This window comes from Ascaphus truei, chromosome 1 (assembly GCF_040206685.1).
Source record: "Ascaphus truei isolate aAscTru1 chromosome 1, aAscTru1.hap1, whole genome shotgun sequence".
Lineage (NCBI taxonomy): Eukaryota > Metazoa > Chordata > Amphibia > Anura > Ascaphidae > Ascaphus > Ascaphus truei.
The window spans coordinates 31,082,681-31,099,478 of record NC_134483.1 but is presented as its reverse complement, the minus strand read 5'-3'; the positions used below and the strand labels follow the sequence as shown (position 1 = coordinate 31,099,478).

Here is a 16,798-nt window from a genome sequence, read left to right as displayed (position 1 = left end):
TTACAGCAAAATTACACTGTTTACTGTAGCTACTTAGGGCTGGACCTCACTATGTTGGTGGGTTCTCGTGGGTACAACACATGGCAATATTTGCAGCGAGCCCCTTTGGAAGTGATGGAACTAGATATAGCGCGTCTATTGAGCTTCTGCACTAGAAATAAGGGCTGGATCACAGATCACTTACTGTACATGTGTATTTATCTGAAATGTGTGTTTAATAAATACAACAAAACAAAAACAGGTTTAATGAACTTGAAGGCCTCGAAGACCAACAAGAATAAGTTTGAACGTGGGCAGATTGACGTATTCACCGTGGAGGCTGTGGATATTGGGGCCCTGAAGAAAATTAAAGTTGGACATGATAACAAAGGTAAGACAATCCAGAGTGAAACGCTCCCTTATATCTGAGAGTATTAGAGTTAGACGATGAAGCACATATTCAAAATTGGTCAATTGTTAGTATACAAATTAAATACAACTGAGACACAAGTTATTTGCAATCTATAGAGTCTTTTCACCCCATTATCTGGTGGTTGTATTTAACCCTTTCCTGACCGGGAGGATGGCAGACATTGCACAAGGGGAAAAGGAAGATGTATTATATACATAGTCATGTATGTATGTATTTATTGATATAGCACCATTAGTGTACATAGCGCTTGACAGCAGTAATACACGTGACAATCATATAAATAACAGATAATATAAATAACAGATCATGGGAATAAGTGCTTCAGACATAAAAGTAACATTTCGGAAGAGGAGTCCCTGGTCTGAGGAGCTTACAGTCTAATTGATAGGTAGGAAGAACGTACAGAGACAGTAGGAGGGAGTTCTGGTAAGTTCGTCTGCAGGGGGCCAAGCTTTATGTATCATGTGTCTAGTATTATCCACAGTGCTATTCATATGCTTCTTTAAGCAAGTTTGTCTTAAGGTGGGTCTTAAAGGTGGATAGAGAGGGTGCTTGTGGGTGCTGGCTGAAGTCCATTGTTGAAGGCCAAAAGAGGAGGTTAGAGAGAGAGAAAGCGAGCAGCCCAGGGGAGAGAGGGGTCATCAATTGTCACGGTTGTGCTCGCCACAAACCTGGGTCGGACCGCGTGGCTGAGGTGGGGTTGTAAAAGCACCGACCTTAGACCGCGCAGGCTGATCCGGATTGCGCAGTTCGTAGTCGTATGTAGCAGGGTCGGGACTGGAGAAGGTAGCATCATCAGTGGACAAGCCATGGTCAGGACTGGAGAGGTCAGGATAAACGTTATTCAAGCAGGAGTTCGGCAACAGGTAATCAGAAGTTCCCCACTTCAGCTTAGGAGCGCGGGTGTGGGTTCTGCGCGTGCGGGGACCATGGCCCATGGTACTGGTCTCAGGAAGGGATAGGCAGACCGGAGTGGGCACACCGCCAGGCAGCACTGGTAAACCAGTGCTTCAGCGCAAGAGTCCAGAGCGGGCCTGTGCAAGGAGAGAGAGAGCTACAGACCTCAGGACTCGTAGACCGGCCTTTTCAAGGGAAGGACAGTAGGCCTCAGGAAACCGAGAGCTGAAGTCAACACAGGAGAGACATCCGCTTCAGCACAGGAGACAGGAACAGGCCACTGCGTGAGACTAGCAGCCGACCTCAGGAAACAGGGAGCTGAAGTTAACATGAAGAGTACTCCGCTTCAGCACAGGAGACAGGAACAGGCCGCTGCGTGAACTAGGGAATAGAACTTGAGAGATTAGTACACAACAGAGCCAAGCCTTAGGGCTTGTGGCAGAACACTAGTGACAACCAGGAAGGGTTATTCTCGGCAGGGAAGCATTGTGGGAAAGGTGTCTTTAAAGGTCAGTGAACCAATAGCAGAAGGGGCATGTGACAGCATTGCCTCAATGAGTGAACCCAGGGTGGAGCTGCAGCAAACATCAGGAGCAGTGTTCCAGGGCTGCACAGGTCTTTAAGGTAAGGCAAACAGCAAACTATCCGTTTCAGTACCCCTCCCTTCACGTGAGACCGCCGGGCGAATAAGACCACTCAGAGTTGGGGGACCTGGAATTGTTCCTGAACTGTCTAGGATTGGGAGTAGAGTCATGGTCCAGAGACTCGTGGGCACTCCTTTGCGTACCCCCACCCCCCAGTGAGAACTGCGGCCAGACAGGGCCATCCATGGGTCTCGGGGACATTGAGTTGTTCCTAAAGTTTTTAGGCGGAAAGGGGATCCGTAAACGAGCAGTTCCTTGGTGAATACTGTTCTAGGATATGAGAGTGGTGGTAGAGACAACATTGGTACATGGCTCGCCACGCGAAATGGCTTGGGAATCCAGGGCTGTGAAGAACCAGGGGTTTCTGGAGCAGAAACGGCAGAAGAACCCCCACTAGGAGCCCAGTCTTTAATAATGGGACCAGAGTTCAGGATAAGCGGCATCGGTAGTTGATCGAATATACCAGGGCGACCTTCGGGACAGACAAAGTCTTGGCTGACCTCTGCATGTAGGAATTTGAGAGGGTTAAATAATATCCTCCTTTCCAGCGTAGAACAAATGCAGGAATCAGGAACAGTAGGTGTTGTCCACTTGTTCACTACTTTTAAACTTCAGCACTAACATTCTACTTTAAACTTGGCTACCTCAAAACATGGCTGCAGACAGCAAGGCTGCCGTGTGCTTACTTATATACAGTCATACACCAGGTATTTAATGAAGATATACGAATTGCTATATTAACCTACCGCTATACTAATGAGGGAAACTCATTGGCTGTTGTTTTTGCATATAATATATTTTGCATATAATTAGCTTAATTGATTTGAGTTAAACTCGGAAAATAACGTTAGTTACTAATTTAGGCAACCTGGCATTATTTGCCCTGATTTAACGGAGATTAGTGCATCTGGGGCCATATTGTTTTGTTATAGAGAGATTGACTGCCCTGTGTGCATACCCATGATGTCTTTACAGTTTCAGGGGGTTTAAATGTCAGCCTTCCCTATCTGTATTCATTCACAGTTATTTGGCTGTCTAGTTTTATTCCTTAAATGGATAGATGGTGAGGGTAGTGTTTTGCAGGGAGAGGAGGATTCCAAAGATGTCAGACGTTGAAGCTGGAGGCTCAGAGAAAACATTAAAACTAGCTTCCCTAAAGGATGAAGGTTTTTTTTATGGCATGGCCAGGTGGTGGATGTTAATACAAGAAAGAAACACAAGTCTTTGGATAGACGCAAGGGTATCCTAAATATGGGGGAAAGCCACAGGAACAATTTGGGGCTACGTTATATAGTATAGTGGGCAGCTTGGTGAGTCTGGGGGTCCTTATTATTATTTATTATTATTGTGTTTATGAAGCGTCAACATATTCCACAGGGCGGTACAAGGGTGTACAGAGTAATTTATATTACATAAACAGTTACATACAGGTGAGGACAAACATACACAAACAGATACAAAGAGATGGTGAGGTCCCTGCTCGTGAGAGATTACACTCTAGGGGGAATGAGGGACAATCTAGAAACAAGAAGGTACAGTAAGGTGGCTGCTCATTGTAGGATACGGTGTGGCTCAGGTTAGAATATGGCCCAGTCTGACAGCTGAAGCCATTAAGGGTTTGCCATTTATTTATTTTCAATATTGCTCCTATTTTCATCATTTATATATCTTTGCTGCCCTTACAGTACTTGTTTTGAGGGAATACACTTGTCCATTTATGGGTAAGCTTCTGTATTTTTTTCCCTTCTACTTGAATTCATTTATAACAAAAAAGAAATAAAGACATATTTCTTCTTGGCTTTACTTCGCATTTTTTTTCTACATTTGCCAAGCGTGCCAACTCTAAAGTTCATTGAGTGATATATTCGTGGTTTATAGGGTAAGGTAAAAAGTGTTAGCAATGCTAGACTCTTGAACAGCTGCTCTTCATCAAAACACCCCATTGAATTACTGTAGACACACTGTCTGCTCCTCTGCTGTTTCCACAACATAAATAGTTGTCAATGGTAATGTCAGGTTAGCTCTAGGTCAACTGTACACAGGGAGAATGCTACTCCAGCAGAAAATGTGCAGTGAATGATGTCTGTCGTCTTGCTTTAGGTAGCTCTGCTGGTTGGTTTCTGGACTGGGTTGAAATTGATGCTCCATCACTCGGACAACGTGTAAAATTCCCATGTGGTCGCTGGTTGGATAAAAGTGAAGATGATGGAGCCACTGAGAGATACCTTTTCCCTTCTGAGTTACAAACTGAGCAATATGTTCCATGTACGTATACTGTACTTATCTCACCTAGTATATGTAAACAAGAGGCACAGCCCCTTATCACCACTATATACAATAATGCATTGCTGGCCACTCTGATGGCAAAATAGAGGTTAATATCTCTTCAGTGTCGCATTATTGGATGTATAAATCGGTGCTTATATAGGGTTGCCAGGTGTCCAGTATTAAACCGAACTGTCCTGTATTTGGACACTGCCCAGTAATAAATTAGAGGTAATACTGACATTGTGACCTGACCAGCTCGGGGGGCCACAGGAGTTCCCTGAGCAGGGTTTTTGCTAGAGGGCTGGGCAGCTGTCTCCATCCTGGTTGGCTGCTACTGGGTAATGCAGCCAATCAGGAGGAGTTCAGGAGCCCGAGGGAGGAGCCAAGGAGAGAAACAGCATGCAGTGTAAAGAGAGGCGTGTCTCTCGCACCTTTCACCATTGTGTCCAGTATTATTGGAGAAGCCACCAGGCAACCCTAGTGCTTAACTACAGTATGGCACATATTCTGTACTATTTGTAATGTTTGCTTTATAAAGTAACCCCTTCACTGCCAGAGGGGCATGCAATCTATTGCAGAGCAATTACTGCAATGACCACTACGTTTTAAATACAAATGTAAGGGTTGCCATCTTTTTAAAGAACAAAGTATTTATTTATTTTAAATGCCCCCCGGCCATTTGTTTTTAAAGGTAGAAATCTTTCTAAAATGCGATCCCAACTGCAGGTCCACGGTGTTCAACAGGTTCACAATTTGTTACAAATCAGGCTCAGTGCCGCCCCTAAAGGCAATTTGGATGGCTGATAACAAGTCATTCTTTTCTGATAAGTAGTTCTATCCGTGATCATAATGGAGGTCTTATTTTATTCAGAGATTTTCCTAAATAAATACGGATGTAGCTGGTTTCATTGTGCCCTTTTGGGGCGACATTCTGCCTTATCACTTCCATTGAATCCTATGGAAACTCTGTGATTGTGTGCATTATAACGGGCTATGTTGTGTTATCGGGGGAACAATGAAGCCTCCTACATACGTGTAACATATATCCCATGTAGAGTAGTAATCCCTTCTGCATTAAGGGGGCTTGTTGCATATGGCTGCCTAGGCCCGCCAAGAGGATTACCAGGGCTCAAGATTCCGGCAAGGAGATGTTGCCGGAGCAATTGTTGAGCAGAAGAGTGAATGGGGGGCAGTGGGATAACAGGCAGTCCACAATTATTGAGCATCCTAGAAGTGAAAGCACAAGCCGGGCCCCAGGAGACCAAATATGCTTCAGTAAATTATATAAGCAGTGAAATACCAAGTACCCAGTTCTGCATACTATACAGTGTCAGATGGGCCCTATTCTCCAGTAGGCTCAGCATACTGTAGCAGTCCCAGCTGTCCTCCTTCTCTGTCCCTGCTGCTACAAATGCTCATTTGGCAGTGGAGAAGGTTTGTGCTCTATATACGTAAATGTGTGTGTATGTGTATATATACTGTTGCGGCCCCTTTTAACCTCCTAAATCCCCGAAAAAAATCGGGGATGTTTTCCGTTTGTCACGGACTTTGCCGCGCGCCAGCCGCATTCTCCAGACAGCGCTAATGGCGCTTAACATTGAAAGCGCCCGCGGCGCCCAAAACGGCCGAAAACATGCCGCATCTGCCCCGAAATTGCGGGGAAACGGCCGCAGGAGGCTAAAAGCGGCCGCCTCTGTATATATATATATATAATCGAATAGACGATACCGTTTTGTGGCTAACGAAATGCTTTTATTTGTGCGAGCTTTCGAGATACGCTGATCTCTTCTTCCGTGCTCGCACAAATAAAAGCATTTCATTAGCCACAGATTGGTATCGTCTATTCATTTTTGATGATTAAGCTCGGCTAACACGGTACAGATACATCTACATCTAAATATGGAAGATACCACATTGTACCGCACCCAATTGAAGCTAAAGGATAACGGAAGAAGAGATCAGTGTATCTCGAAAGCTCCCACAAATAAAAGCATTTCGTTAGCCACAGAACGGTATCGTCTATTCGTTTTTGATTATTAAGCTCGGCTAACACGGTACAGATACATCTATCTATCTATCTATCTATCTATCTATCTATCTATCTATCTATCTATCTATCTGTCTATCTATCTATCTATCTATCTATATAGTGGTATATATGTGCTGACATGACCTTTTTGTTCTGTGACTAGTTGTGCCTTATGAGATCACAGTTTACACCAGTGACATATTTGGAGCTGGGACGGATGCAGATGTCTTCATTGTTCTCTATGGGAGAGACGGAGTTTGTTCTCAACAGAAATCCCTATGTGTTAATAAGAGGGAGAGAAGAATGTACTTTGAGAGAAACTCAGTTGATCAGTTCATTGTGGAGGTAGGTAAACTCTATAAACATTATAATAATAATAATTGTTCTTGTATAGCGCTTTACTTCTCTATTGTAATAATAGTGTAATTATTGTAATAATCTACATTGTAATAAATCACGCTACAAAACCACAATCTCCAAGGTTTGTCTACTGAATAGCTTTTCGTCTCTTCTGTAATTTATATATTTTGGGGGAAGCTTACACAGCTAGGAAACTCTGAACCCTGCAGTAGTTTCTCTGGGTGCTGTAGGTTTTAAATGGTGAGTATCAATTGCTTTGTCAATATCTTAAATATGCTCGGATACAGCCATACAGGCAGAATGTCATTTCTGAGAAGGGAGTGGTACGCCTACACTAGTGTGGGACCACTACATATGATTTCTCATTGACTGGACTGACAGAGTCTGGCATAGACTGAGATTTCTCTGTCTCTGGCCGGTATGTACTATAGAATAGATCGGTCCATAGGGTCATTCACAAAATCTAGAACATTTGGAACAGTATATTGACCAAGCTCTATCCCTGTACTGTATCTAATTGCATATGTTACAGTGCTGTGTCAGATTACATTATTATCATACAGTATGACCAGGAATATGAAGTAGTCCTTTGCTAATTTTTATTCAGGGGTGTTATTTTGTATTATTTAATCTGGTAAACTAACCATCACAATTTATCTGCACTTCATCACCTCTGATTTATTTGGGGAACATGTGATAGTGGTTTGTATGTAGCATCACTCAACATTGTGTGTGTGTGTGTATGTAGTGTTGTCGTGGTTTGCAAACTAACAAACATGGGTTCTTAGATAATGAGAAGTGTATTGCCTGTACAGCATAGAGTATGATCACACACAAAAGTCAATGAGACTGCCAAGGGAGGGCCCAAGCAGGCTTTTTATAAAATTTTAGATTTTTTTGTTTTAAATAGGTTACTAGGCAGAATATAATAAACTAGCTGATATACCCGGCGTTGCCCGGAGGCCATGAGGGGGGGGAGAGCGTGAAAGGCAGGGGGGCGTGAAAGGCAGGGGGGGGCGTGAAAGGCAGGGGGGGGCGTGAAAGGCAGGGGGGGGCATGAAAGGCAGGGGGGGCGTCAAAGGCGGGGGGGGTCGTGAAAGGCGGGGGGGGCCTGAAAGGCAGGGGGGGTGGCGTGAAAGGCGGGGGGGGTGTGAAAGGCAGAAGGGGGCGTGAAAGGCAGGGGCAGGCGTGAAAGGCAGGGGGGGCGTGAAAGGCAGGGGGGGGGCGTCAAAGGCGGGGGGGTCGTGAAAGGCGGGGGGGGCCTGAAAGGCAGGGGGGTGGCGTGAAAGGCAGAGGGGGGGCGTGAAAGGCAGGGGCAGGCGTGAAAGGCAGGGGGGGGCGTGAAAGGCAGGGGGGGCGTGAAAGGCAGGGGGGGCGTGAAAGGCAGGGGGGGGCGTGAAAGGCAGGGGGGGGGCGTGAAAGGCAGGGGGGGCATGAAAGGCAGGGGGGGGCGTGAAAGGCAGGGGGGGCGTGAAAGGCAGGGGGGGCGACACACACACACAGTGTCACACACACACACACAGTGTCACACACACACAGTGTCACACACACACAGTGTCACACACATACACACACACAGTGTCACACACACACACAGTGTCACACACACACACACAGTGTCACACACACACACACAGTGTCACAACACACACACACACACACACACACACACGTCACCTAGAGCGACACACATGCGACACCTACCTCTACTTCCGGCCGCCGCCATCTTCTCACTCGGCGCCGCAAGGGAAGAAGGGGGTCCTTCCGGGCGCGCCGCCATCTTAGGCGCCGCGAGGGAGGAAGGGGGTCCGCTGCCTGTTCCCCCGCCGGGGATGGAGATGAGCGGAGCGCCGGGAGAGGTGAGCAGAGGGAGACGTGAGCGGAGGGAGGGAGACGTGAGCGCCGGGAGGGGAGAGATGAGCGCCGGGAGGGAGGGAGAGATGAGCGCCGGACCTCTACTGGCGCCGCGAGGGAGGAAGGGGGGGGGAGAGATCCGGGAGGGGAGAGATGAGCGCCGGGAGGGGAGAGATGAGCGGCGGACCTCTACTGGCGCCGCCAGGGAGGAAGGGGGGGGAGAGATCCGGGAGGGGAGAAATGAGCGCCACGAGGGGAGAGATGAGGGGAGGGAGGGAGAGATGAGCGCCGGAGAGAGGTGTGTGTGTGTGTGTGTGTGTGGCGCGAGCCGAGGGGGAAGAGAGTGGCAGTTGGGTGACGTCACACACAGCAATCTGATTGGCCAGAGGCTGAGGACCAATCAGATTCACCGCAGATAGCACTAACCTCACTAACCATTCGATTTTATATATTAAGATACTCCCTTATTCTAAGCCAATTCATTTTACAGATCATTAAAACCTGATTAAAACAGCTCTCTATAAGAATCAGTTACTTCTTGATACCAGGAATGTTGGCGTAAACTACAGGCACAGTCGTAAATCTACTATGAGCGAATCTCATTCACACCACATACACACACATTCTTATACACAAAATGGACATTAAAGACATAACAGAACATACAAAATAGAAACAATATCGCCATCCATTCTTCTCCAGAGACCATCCCAGTCCATTTCCGTAATATATCATCCATTTCAACAGTATATTCATTTCAGCAATATTATTTAATCAGCGTATGTAAAACAAAAAGAAGCGCATGCTCCACAACATAATGATTTAATAAAATGGGTTGAAAGGGGAGAAAGGATAAAAAAAAACACTCAACAGTGTTATACAATGAGACGAGTGATGATATTGCCAAATGGGAGTCCTGTATGCAAAGTCCTACTAGAAATAATAGGAAAAAAAAACCTAATTGCTCAAATAGCTCAAATGTTCATAGAGATGATAACGTGAACAAAGTACAATAAAAGAAGGTGTTATGGATCTACCAACACTACAAATAAATACCCGAAAGTCGTGGTTACTGGGGAAGGGTAACACACATTATTTCATATGCACTTATTCGTTATTCCAAGTGATTCTTATATTCATAAAGATTATAGGCACACAGTTATTGTTGATCAGACATACATTTTTATTCATTAGTGAGCACTGTAGTGCTGATTGTTTATTCACCTTTCATATATTCAGGGCAGCTGCTCAAGCATTGAACTATCTCAGATGCTGGATGCAGGAGCTCCACAGCATACTTCAGAGCTCTACTGCTCACACCGTTAGCTAATCATACTCATGGACTCTCTGCTGGCTTCCTTGACAAGTAGACCACTTCCAGGTGTAAGCAGTAGAGCTCTAAAGTATGCTATGGGGTGCTATCCAACGCTGAGATAGTTCAATGCTAGAGCTGCTGCCCTGAATATCAGAGGTTGTAGCTTCTGATCCTTGGGACAGACACTACTACCCACTTCATCACAAGGGGCCTTAGGCTGGTCAGTTTAGGTCATATGGAAATCTTTTAGGAGGCGTGGGGTGTGAGTCATTTAAATATACTTTGCATATTTCATTCGTTTTTCTCTCAGGTATCTAAGGCATGCTCCTTTTTCAGCACAGGCGTTTTTATAAGGAAGGAAGGAGGTTGGAGGGATACATATAGTGCTTGGGACTCTAGTAAAGTGATTTCTCTATAGCAAAACGCATATTTAAGGGTCTGGTGGGAGCAAACGCCAACTATAGGCGTACACGAGTCATGTTAAGCTAATGCAAGAAAGGACGTATTTTAACAGTGTTAAGCCTATTCTAATGAGATAATGTACAGTCGTTGTTTTGGCATATAATTAGTTTTTTGGATACCCATTAAACTCAGGGCAGGGAAGCTAACGTCTGTTACCTATTTGGGTAACATCACGTTACTTGCCCTGATTTAATGGGGCTCTGTAGATTTGCCCCTAAGAGAGTTTTACAGATACTTAAAGCAAGAAAAGCCAAATAAATACTGTAAATGGGACAGCGAGAAGTTAATTTTGAGCAAGGAGGTAAACAGGTGCCTACAGGTGTGTGTGTGTGTGTGTGTGTGTATGTGTGTGTATATATATATGTATATGTATTGGTGTTCCACTGGCCCTCTCTGTACCTTCGCTGCGCGGGGGTGATCGCGGGCGCTGTCAGGGACGAGCGGCAGACCCGCCGGCACTTTAGGAAGGTGTGGGCTGAGCAGGGAGCGTTCCTGAGGATCCGCGGCGGCCCGATAGCATAGGGCGCCGCCATGTTGTGGCTAGCACATGCGCAGTACCATGCGCGATGGGAGGCACTGAGGAAGTTGTGCATGCGCAGAGGATAGCGTGCGAAGGCTGGCCAATAGAGCTGAGGGTCTAATCTGGGACTACAATTCCCATGAGCCTCAGCAGGGACATATGAGCCTCAGCAGGGACATGTGATGCCAGGGAGCGAATAGGAGAGGAGGAATTGCTGGCAAGCAGGAAAGGGAAGCGTGGGGGAGAGACCACGCTAGCAGTGCGCCCCGAGGAAGCAAAGGGAGAGGAGGTGTGTGTTGCAGGGGTCAGTGACCCACCTGCATAGGCCAGAGATTTCCCTTAGGCCCCAGTGCAGACCCTGAGTCACCACCAGCTTGTGGTACTGCAGGGAACAGCCATAGATAGGGACAGCATACCCTTTACTGTACTAGCAGACAGGGACACAGTATTCTTTCTGCGCTGCTGTGCTGCCAGTGGTTTGGGAGAAAGCTGCTGGAGACAAGCAAGGCCACAGGTGTCTGATTGCTAAGTACCAGCTATTCATGCACTGTTATTATATGTGTTATATGTGTGTGTAACGGGTATTCCACCCCACCCAATCGCATATATAGTGTGGGTGAGTAGAACATGCGGTGTTACCGGTGTGGTGCGTATACCTGCAGGCTCACAGGAAGTCTGAGCCTCCGCTAATGAGAGCCTGGGGTGAATCCTCTGGAACGTTTCTTTCTTCAGCGCCTCCACCTATGTAGGATTCTAGGGAAATGTAGAATGACCCTAACATAGGAACCCACTCAGAAACCACATACACCAGTATTATGGATAAGGATAACAGGTTTACTGAATGAACAAACACTTTACTAACACACATATAAGACATTACACAACATCATAACCTTATGCTTTAACCGTATCACCTTCTGCCCCATGTCTGGTGTTCCCACCCAGTGTCCGGTAATCCCCCACCCAAAGTCCCGTACTCCTACGGATATCGTGGGTGACTGCGCAGTCACTAAATTATCTATTAGGCCTGTTGGTGCACATGTGTAGAAATACCTTCCGAGCACTCCGATGCTCGGGCCTGCAACACTCTTCTAAAAGGGTCAGACGTGCGATGCATCCGTCTGATCCTATCCAGGTGATATTCTCCAGGAACCCCAACGAGGGTCCCACCGCTTCACGGGAACACAACCGAATCACGGCCACACCAACCGCATCACGGGAACAGCAACCGCCGCTATCCCTATCTATCCCTAACTAACCCTAAAGTGACAGGAACCCTAACCTAGGGCCTGTCCCTGTTCAACCGCAACCTGAGGTGACTTGGGGGAAACTCCTAGGGCCTGCGGGGTTAATAACCTACCCCCCTCCCCTACTACCCCAAGTCCAGAAACCTCACTAACCACTAGCTCCTAACTCGCTAGTACTACCAGCCTGCAGCAGACACACAGCTGTCACAGAGTCAGCCTGCAGACAGTAACACACGCTGCACACACACTGCACTCAGTACATGCAGCGTCCAAATGCAACACTCATACACCTAAGGGTGACCTTCCCTATCTAGGGCCGTCCCTTATCAATTACCCACTACCCTGGTGGGGAGTTGGGGCCTACCTGGAGTGCGGGTACCTATCTGGATGCAGGAGCTGCACTCACTCCCTGCATCCTTCCTTCCCCTTCAGCTCCGCTGCTCCAACTGACAAACGTGCTGCAGCCCAAACAATGTATCTCTTTGCCTGCCTGGCCTTCCTAAGCCCTATTGGCTCCCTTGTGTCACATGGGGCATACAGAGGCTCATGGGATATGTAGTCCCAGCTCAGAGCCTTCCCTGGTAGGCTAGGGGTTCGCGGGCTTTCCTTCCCCTCCACTGCGCGTGCGCAAGCTCTCCCGGGCTTTCTCTCTTCTCCCTGAGCTGTCCCTATGCTCGAGCGAGCTATCCCTAGCTCTGGGGCTTTCCCTGCGCCTACGCGTCCACTGCGCATGCGCGAGACGGTCCTCAATGGAGGCGCCCTGCTCTGCGGCCGCCGGGACCTTAGAGATGCGATCGCGGCCTTAGCAACGGCCCGATCGCGTCCCCGGCAACCGGCCGCAGGCAGGAGAAGCCGCGCTGCTCCCTGCTCCAGCCCCCACCCTTGGAAGCAGCCGTCGGGTTTTTCAGTACCCGCGATCGAGCTGCGCCAGGGAGGGGGGGGTCTCAAGGAGCTGCTGGAGACCAGGGTTACATGTGATAGGTGTATGTTTAGGTTTTGCATTCACTTACTAGTAAAAGGTTACAACGTTGTTGCTTATTATCATTATTCTTGCCTAGGGGAATCTTACTTATTGGGGAACCTGGGTAAGTGGAGGCGCTGCCAAGTACATATTGTTACCCCAGGCTCCCAGTTAGCGGAGGCCCAGATCTCGCTGAGCCAGCAGGTATATACAGCATTAGTAGTCTTTCTATATCAGCAGGAAAGAGGGCTACATATATATATATATCATATGATATCAATTGTTAGTCCAAATAATAAAGGTATCACCTAATACTGAAGTACTGTGTGTGTGTGTATATATATATATATATAACAAAACAGCTAGGAATGTTATGTCTGTGGGAGGGTTAGGCCGGGGTCCTGCTGCTTCCGACGGCGCACGCGGCTGCGTGCGCGTCACTCACCGGACATGAGTTCCTCCCGAGCCGGCCCCAGTCCCCCCTCCCTGCAAGGCTCGCTGCGCACTGCAACGCGTCAGCCAGCAGGGGATACACGAGGATCGTGATCCCAAGCGGCGACGCATCACGTGGTGCGGCAGGGAGCCAATGAGGAGGAAAGGGGAGGAGGGAAGCTGTCTAGAGCTGCGGTGCCCGTTTCAGGCTGCGAATGCTGGGGAGGTTGCGGCCAGCAGCAGATGGATGGGATATGATGGGGGGGGGTTGGTTGCTCCACTAACTCTTCCCCTGCCACAGACCTGTAAACGTTGCTCCAGTCCATTAACCCTTCCCCAGCCAGACACCTGCAGAGGGGTGCTCCATTAACCCTTCCCTGCGCCTCCCCTTCCCTCCGCGAAAACCGGCTCACCCAGTGCTGGGCTGCTGTCCCACACACCCCAGTGCTCAGTACCCATGGGGGGACGGATGGACCGACGGGGGAGGGAGGGAAGGGGGGAAGCACGGAGAGCCCTCTGCTCAAACCACGCCCCCCCCACCCCCCGCTCTGGCTACCGCTCCCTACAGACCGTAGGTAGCGGTCAATTGCCTCTCAGCGTGCTGCCTGCATGCAGTGCGGGAGCGCTGACTGAGGGAGCGGGGCCTTAGCCTGAGGCTTCACCCATAGAGATAACGTTCCTAGCTGTTTTGTTTGAACTTAAATTTCTTGCTTTATCCATTGTAACATCGCCCGAAGAAGAGATCAGCGTATCGCGAAAGCTCGCACAAATAAAAGCATTTCAGAACGGTGTCGACTATTGGTTTTTGATTATTAAGCTCGGCTAACACGGTACAGATAACTCTACATCTATAGATAGATATAGATAGATATATAGATACAGTAGATAGATATTTATTTATATTCATTCAAATATATGATTTTTCGTTTTTTTTGTTTAACGTATGTAATAGAAAAAGTACACAACTATTTGTCCAGATAATATATAACTATCTGGGGTAGCTGCCTGATTAGCTGAGAATACATTGCAGGCGCCCAGGAGTACCTCACCTCGCCACATTCATTTTCCTATTCCATTATGAAGCCGGGAAATAAAGTTAAAAAAAAAATTATTTTTTTACAAACATGTTAAAAACGCCTCAAACTTTATGTTCTTGTTCTCGATAATATATTACTGCTTGAATAATTCAGTGACATGTAGGCAGTGAGCACTGACAGCCCCTGTCAGGAATTATCGAGCTTGAAATGTAAAGGACCTTCAAGTTCTATTAGTTTGCTGGCACATTGCTGACAGGCAGCTTGTTTCCTGCGATCAAAACTTTCTATCAAAATCTCTTTTGTTTGGGACCCCTCCAAGACTAGTGAGGCTTCATTCACCAAGCCAAGGCGGTTTGCAGAGTTAGCCACCAGGCACACAATTACCCCCCTCAGCTTGACGTATATGTTGGTTGATACCCATTCCATGTTTGTGTGGTTTCCTTCTTTCTGCAGCTGGAAGACATTGGAGACGTGATTGAGAAGATTCGCATTGGGCACAATGATAAGGGTATGAACTCAGGGTGGCATTTGGACAGAGTTGAGATCCGAAGACTTTTACCAAATGGAAAGGTGGGTGGTTATGAGGAAAAACCTGTGAAGACTTCATATTGAAATGAGCAACAATACAGTACAGGCAGTCCTCGGTTATGCAACGGAATCCGTTCTGGAAGTAGCGTTGGATAGTGAAACCGTTGTAAAGTGAATCCCATGTTAATCCGTGGCGGTGAGCGTCGGATAACGCATTCAGGAGTTGGATAATGCATTCCGGTGTCAAAAAACGGCCCTCAGGGTTGCGTTTGTAAAATGAAACGTTGGGTATCGAGGAATACCTGTACATTGAAAGAGCAGTTTAATTTCAGAAGGAAAATGTCCCTCTTCTTGTGGCCAACTAAAGCTAACCATAGGGTTGCTTAAAGCAGAACAGTAACATCACACAAGAGCAGGTACAGCACACAGTAAATCCGCTTCCATTGCTATGTCTGATTCAGCAGCTGTAACTCCCACTAGCTTCCTCCAAATAGCCCTTTAAATCTTCCTTCATTTGTATTGACAGATTAGGAAGTGTGTGTCAGTCACAAACAGGTGATCTCTTTATTCCCTGCAGTCTTTGTACAGTATATCATTAAATATCCATTGCATATTGAACAGAAAGTCATCCTATGGTAATCATCGGACGGTAGGGCGTCTCCCAACATGTTTTACTGAGTGTGCACTTTTTTACTAGGGATAATTATGGTAAGGCAAAGTGATATACTGTAGCAGCCTCAATGCCAAAGTGCTGTTTGGATTCCCTTTGCAAAATGCTTACAGTATGTTGTCATTCAAGATAATTAATTATAGGGCCCCTATTCATTATCATAGGAAGTGGGATAATCCAGTCACTTCCATTTATATGAATTCAACCCCATTTCTCAGCATATTAAATAGGGTCTAAGTCCTGGTGTGGAAAAGTCTACATACAGTATCACCTTATAAAGCTCAGGAACATATTTATGAATTCAGCCATTCTCTACTATTAAGGACTCAATAAAAAAAATCATTGTGGTGCTTCTCCAATTCCATTTGGTCATAGGAAGCAGTTACACACTTGCTCAATCGTGAGATTTTTTTTTTACCAGAGTACAATTGTACAATCTTCTCTTTCCAGAAGCTGTAGCAGTGTATGCATATCCCTTGCTCTTATCCTGGTATTAATAGGCCCTTTGTACTTTATAATGAGTATCCCAGTTTCGTGAATATACCCCTTTGAGCCCTGTTCAGTGTGCTGTGAAGCCGATTCCCTGCGCGGAATGGATGGGAGTAAGATATTCTGCAGCACAGGGAAGCAGCTTCCCAACATAGTGAATGAGGGATGCCTTGATGAGAGCTGCTTTGATGCAGACACATTAGGCAACAAATAGGTTTTAAGTACATATCATCTTGTTTTACAACTCCAGGGATTAAATACAGTGTTTTTAGGCAGGTGTGCGCAATCTTTCTCCCCTGCGCCCCCCTGCCGGCTCTCCTCCACTGCTCATGCACCCCCTAAGCTCGGCTATGGCGTAAAATGAAGCCGGGGGATCATGTGACGTCACGTTGCCATGGTAACGCGATGTCACGTGACCCGCGGCGTCATTTGATGCCGGGTTACCATGACAACGCGTCGCTGGATGCCAAGGTAAGTTAGATACAGAGGCCTCACACAGTCCCCGGCATTTAATTTAAATGTTTTTGGAGAGAGTGCAGGACCTTTTTAACTGCCGCGCCCCCATCCTTGAATATCTCGCGCCCCCCCCCCCAGTATGCGCACCCCTGTTTTAAGGTTCACTCTTTAGCGTCATGCTCTGCCACATCTGGTATGTTGAGTTCCATAGATAGGA

General features: G+C 47.1%; 1 protein-coding gene across 3 annotated transcripts in view; it reads left to right on the top strand.

Moving 5' to 3' along the window:
• LOXHD1 (lipoxygenase homology PLAT domains 1) overlaps nucleotides 1–16,798 on the top strand; it is a 303,909-nt gene that overhangs the window by 197,671 nt on the left and 89,440 nt on the right. For all 3 annotated transcript variants that reach the window (XM_075585679.1, XM_075585670.1, XM_075585689.1), the window contains 4 exons: nucleotides 242–370; nucleotides 4,054–4,218; nucleotides 6,414–6,595; nucleotides 14,892–15,008. In XM_075585679.1, coding sequence (XP_075441794.1) covers nucleotides 242–370; nucleotides 4,054–4,218; nucleotides 6,414–6,595; nucleotides 14,892–15,008 — 593 coding nt within the window. The remainder of the gene's footprint in view (nucleotides 1–241; nucleotides 371–4,053; nucleotides 4,219–6,413; nucleotides 6,596–14,891; nucleotides 15,009–16,798) is intronic.